Source organism: Triticum urartu, chromosome 6 (genome assembly GCF_003073215.2).
Source record: "Triticum urartu cultivar G1812 chromosome 6, Tu2.1, whole genome shotgun sequence".
Taxonomy (NCBI): domain Eukaryota; kingdom Viridiplantae; phylum Streptophyta; class Magnoliopsida; order Poales; family Poaceae; genus Triticum; species Triticum urartu.
Window position 1 is genome coordinate 561,695,004 of NC_053027.1, and position 5,562 is coordinate 561,700,565.

The 5,562-nt window shown below is 40.5% G+C and overlaps 1 protein-coding gene across 1 annotated transcript; it reads right to left on the minus strand.

Moving 5' to 3' along the window:
* Window positions 1-1,220: 1,220 nt before the first annotated feature.
* Window positions 1,221-2,180, minus strand: LOC125513019. Its single transcript, XM_048678064.1, has 2 exons — window positions 1,887-2,180; window positions 1,221-1,766 (listed from the first exon to the last, which is right to left on the minus strand). Exons 1-2 carry the CDS (start codon window positions 2,055-2,057, stop codon window positions 1,596-1,598), a joined length of 342 nt encoding a protein of 113 aa, XP_048534021.1. The 5' UTR covers window positions 2,058-2,180; the 3' UTR covers window positions 1,221-1,595.
* Between the last annotated feature and the right edge of the window lie 3,382 nt (window positions 2,181-5,562).

Sequence of the window (5,562 nt, forward strand, 5' to 3'; positions counted from 1 at the left end):
GTGAAATAATGATACCATGCCAACTTTCAACCTTTTCAGAGTTCATTTGTAGTGCTTTTCAATTTCAGGATCATTTAGCTCAAAGAATGCACTAATAGCAAAAAGAATGAACTAAAAAGCTTTTATAAAACTCTAATAGCAAAAAGAATGAACTAAAAAGCTTTTATAAAACTCTAATAGCAAAAAGAATGAACTAAAAAGAATCAATTAAATATAATATTCTTCAATAGCAAAAAGAATCAACTAAAAAGAATCAAAATAATATTAACTAAAATTATCAAAGTATTTTTTGTTACAAACTTTAATAGAAAACTAAAAAGCTTTTATAAAACTCTAATAGCAAAAGGAATCAACTAAAAAGAATCGATAAAAATAAAAATTATACAACTAAAATTATATAAAATTTATGAAACTAAAATTATATAACTAAAAACAACATATGCAAAAAATAACATTAAAAATTTAAAAACATAACATATATGCAAGAAAAGCCCACCTACTAGCCACCACGGCCTGCATACGACTAGAAACCCTAGAAATGGGCCAGGATGCAGGCCCGTAGTGCAGGCCCAATAGGGCGTTAGATAGGCATGTACTGCCCGGCGTTGGTTTTGAACATTCTTTCACGAACTTCCATGACAAAATGCTAGTTGCCTTGTAGCACATATAATTCCAATTTCCAAATGAGACCTACAAAATTATGAATGCATTAGCACAAGTGTGATGAGAGTTGTATATTTTGATATGGTCATCTGATGGTAACTGGGTGGTAGTATACCTTTAAGACATAATTGCATAATGAACACGAGGTTGTGGAGGTAGATGACCTCGACGGCTCTTCAAGACATGAAAATGAAGCATAATCTCTTTATCACTAATTTTGGCAAATATCTTGCGCTCAACAAAGCAAACCATCAAATCATTAAGCCAATCATCACCCATCTTGTTTCAAAGATCTATCTTTATAATATTCATGGCTAAGAAAACCCTCTCAACTGATGCAGTTGCCACCGATAATGTCAATGCAAGTCTGATGAGCCGATAAACCAATGGAAATACTAGATGTTGTCTACTTTGAACCAACTTGAGAGCAAGAGAACTCAAACAATCACAAGCCAAGAATTCCAGTACTTCTTTTCATATATATATATATATATATATATATATATATATACTAGCTTATCATGATCAAAGTTGCTAAATGAGTCTCTAGGATCAAGGCAAGCAATGCACTTCAGCAAGCGTGTAGAAGTTTCACTAAATCGATTATTCATCTCAACTATGTTTCTATCCAACACCTCATTGAATATAGTTACCTTGTAATGATGGAGACAAGTAACCATTTTGCGTGATCTTCTTGGGTAACCCCTTGCTGAAATGTTATCATCCATATTGAGCGCTATTATATTTCTTGCAGCACAAAAGTTCCGCCAATGCTTGGAGGCTTTCTTAGTGAAGACATCATAGCCAAACTTGTCACCAATGCTTGGAGGCTTGAAAAGAAAACAATGGAAACAATAGGCAGATTTTGTCTCTTTACTATACTCTAGCCAATCATACTCTTTATACCATGCTTTTTTGAAGTTCCGCCAATCTTACCCAAAACGAGTACGAGAAAAATCATGACCATACAAATGCCCCACACCTTTCGACAAATATGCCCTTCTCATTTCATCTCTAATTTCTGGAGTTGCATACTCTTCAATTTGCTTGCGTGTGCCAGGATCAGGATCCACATCAGGTAAATTAAATGCCAAAGGAATGCCCTACAACATCAAATGACACCAAAACTGAGTGTAGACCACCCATGGCTATTTGCTATTCAACATTCCAAGTTTCCGACTAACATATCAAAGGAAGGATACAAGAAGACTAGAAGAGGATACCGGCCAGTCGTCGGAGTCATGTGGTCGCTTCCGGTTGGTTGATCTGGGCGCCGAAGCCACTGCCCTTGCCACACTCGTAGCTTCTTTGGCAGTAGCAGCCTCAGCTCCAGCTTCTTCGAGTTCGACAGCAGCAGCTATCCCTATCCAATCCACCTCTTCACCGGAATCCATCACCGGCACTCGGCATCAAGCAGATGCAGACGCCGCCCCCCGCGCCCGGGAACCCCTTGCCTCTGGCGGCGGCGCAGCACCGCAGCAGCCAGCAGTCTAGGTCATGAGCGGAGGGAGGGGAACGGATCGATGAGATTTCTGGATCGAGCGATTGGTTTTTTTCTGTTTGACGAGGAAAGGAGAGACGTCTGTTTGGGCCTGTAGAAACATAGCCCAGTCCACCGGCCCAAATCTCTCTCTCCCTCACGGTCACTTACCCCTTCGATCGTTGGCTGCCGCACGAATAGAAACGTCGCCGCCGCCGCTGTTCTTCTGATGAATCTGACGCGGTGACGCCTGCCGGAGGAAAGATAGGTAGGTGGGGGTCGATCCTCCGCCGCCGGCGACCCGGGGCGGCCGCCCCAGTTCACCCCAATGGTGGGTCCGCCACTGCGTGAAGTGGACGCTGGAACTATTCCAGCGGAACACCTGGACCTTTTTCTTTAGAATCAGTGAGCTTTATTAATCACCCGAGAGGATTACTACTCCTAGAATGACGTGCATGCTCTGTAAACCGAGACGGAGGGAGTATAATGTTGCCAAGAGTCTCGGCAAAGAAGGGGATATAGTTAAGCCATAAGCACCTACGCCTAATATCGATAGGCGCAAAGGTGCGCTGCTTCATTGGCATCCCTCCCGACAAAACTCGGTCGAAAACTGGAAAAAAAATTGCCCTCATCTCTTTATTTCCATGTACTAGCTAGTATTGCTCTGTCTCAGTCCTGATGTGGAACACCTAGACCTAGGAAGGACAAAAGCCATGCCGCGGAGGATGAAATTGCCGAATAATAATAGTCCAAAATTAAGTGGGTTCGACAACAAAAGAGGCTCCCCTTCTTCCATCGACCGACAACTATGGGCCGTGCGCCGCTGTAAAGAAGTGGTTCCAGCCGAAGTCGGCTTTAACTTCATTGATAACATTCCAAAAGTCACGTGCCCTTAAGGATTTTTTTTTTGAAAGGAACACAGTGCATTCTATTATATGGTACCACTGGGCAAATCGCCAGCAACAACACTTAGTACAGAGTCTGGTAGCTGTCCCGGCCAAGTTCCAGCTCCCAAATTAGCGCCATATTTAGCTAAACAGTGAGCTACAGAGTTACAGGCCCGAGGGCAATAAACAACACATACATCCGTGAAACCTACACACAACTGAAATTTTATATCTCTGAATATAGCTCCTAGAACCGCCAAATCATAATCTTCAGTTGTCACAGCAGTCTTCAGTTGTGCAGAGTCATTTTCCAACAATACGTTGTGGCATCCCATTTGACTTGTTGTGTTGATGGCATGCAACATTGCCAAACCTTCAGCTTGTAATGCATCCATTACCCTCTCCAGCTTGCCTGCACCAGCAGCCTTGACCTCTCCATGCTCATCTCTGATTACAAAGCCCCACCCCCCAGCACTGGAATCCTTTTCGAACGAACCGTCGGTGTTGATTTTCAAGATTCCGGGTGGAGGTGGAGACCATTTCTCTGCAGTTTGTGGCTTCACTTTTCCCTCTCCTTTCTTCCCCTTCAAAACATGCATAACATGGTAATTAATTGAGGAGCATATCTCATCAGAAGTTTTAATAGTATCACCCACATTTGCCCTGTTTCTCTGATGCCACCAACGCCAAAGAAGAATACATGTTTTAATTTTATCCTCTTCATTTAAGCTAAAAATTGTATCCATGAAGTTCATGGCATCATCACAATTTATTAGTTGCAGTCTAACATGTTCCAACAACGCTTTCCTCCACACCTCCTTTACCTTCTTGCATTTAATAAAACAGTGCCCACCATCCTCATCCAGTCTAAAACAGAGAGGGCATCGAGTATCTACTTTCATACCTCTGTTATCGAGTTTTGTTCGCATCGGTAGGCTGTGAGTAGACAAGCGCCACAAGAAATGGAGCACTTTGTTCGGGAGGGGCAGCGTCCACAACTTTCGCCAATTGAAGCCACCCACATCTTCATCTGCACTTGAGGAGGACGGTTCAGTAGTTGTTGTCATTGAACTCCTGAACCGATATGAAGCGTATGGCACCAAAGCTTGCCATAGCATATGAAACCTTAACCATGTCACCAAAGAAAATGACAAAAAACTATGCCCAAGCTTTGCCGACTACGTCCCAGCGGACGAAATCAAGGATGGTACAAACCAAAGAGGTCAGCTCCAAGATGAAGCACCACCATCTGTCGAGCGCCGCTCGTGCTATGGCAACAACCCTAACCTAAACTACTAGCAAGAGTTGCGGCACAATTATCCCCTCCTTCCCATCGGTCGCCTAAGCAACAAGCAAAGGGGTGGCGGATTCAGGGACTCACCTATTTACCTTGACGGGCATGTACCGACAAAGAGCTCATGTAATGATCTATGTAAAAAATCAAAATTTTAATTTCAATGAGTTTTGCTTCAATTTTAGCTTCTTTCAAAAAGGGTGCGTCCATATATATGGCTTTATGTGACTATCAGCCCAATTCCCTACAAATAGATGGCCCGGTCCAACACCGTCCACGGCTTACCACATGCAGCAAGGACATCAAATGTCTAGTATGGCAAGCGATGGACCTTTTTATCTACAATGTATATGCAATCGCTTGTTTTGCTAAAACAAATGTCATTTCCCTGCCTTTTCAAATACATGTTAAACTTTTTAAATACATTTTTGAAGTGTTCATATGTTTCAAAAAGATTTATTGTGTGATTGAAAAATGCTTATCATGTATTGTAAAAACTGTGCACATATTGATTAGAAAAATGTCAATCATCTATATAAAAACTTCACCGTGTATTAAAAATTGTTCATCGTGTATTTGGACAATGTTAACCTTGTATTTTTTTTAGAAATGTCATGTGTTTACAAAATGATGGTCGTTTATTTAAAAAACTATTCAATGCATATTTATAAATTTATCAACATATTATCTTAAAAATCACTGTGTATTAATTACAACGTTTTAATTAAATTTGAATTTTTTTCAAATTAATTTCCTAACTGTTCATCATTCATTTAAAAAATAGTATGCATTAAAAAGTATTCATCATGTATTTGAAAAATGTTCAACATGTATCTAAAAAACGTTTAATGTGTATTAAAAAAGTTAAAAGTGCATTTGTAAACACAAAAAAGGAAGATAGAAGAAAATAAAATTAGTAAAGAAAAACACTGAAAAACAAAAAGGAATACGATGCGAAATCTTGCTAAAACTTCCCGGACGGTTCTCGAAACAGCCCAAATCAAAATTGGGCCCGCCCACTTCATACGAGACTATAGGTAAGCGCCCCGTAGGTGTAAGCGAGATATAGCTCCCGCGTTTCAAAACCTAGAGAAAACGTATCCTTCTACAAGAAAAAACTATCCAAATCCAAACAAATGCACAGTAAATATCTGTAAATATCTGTAACTGAAGCCCAGATCCATTTCCTTCAAAAATGTTCATTGTGTATTTGAAAAATGTTTGACATCATTTTTAAA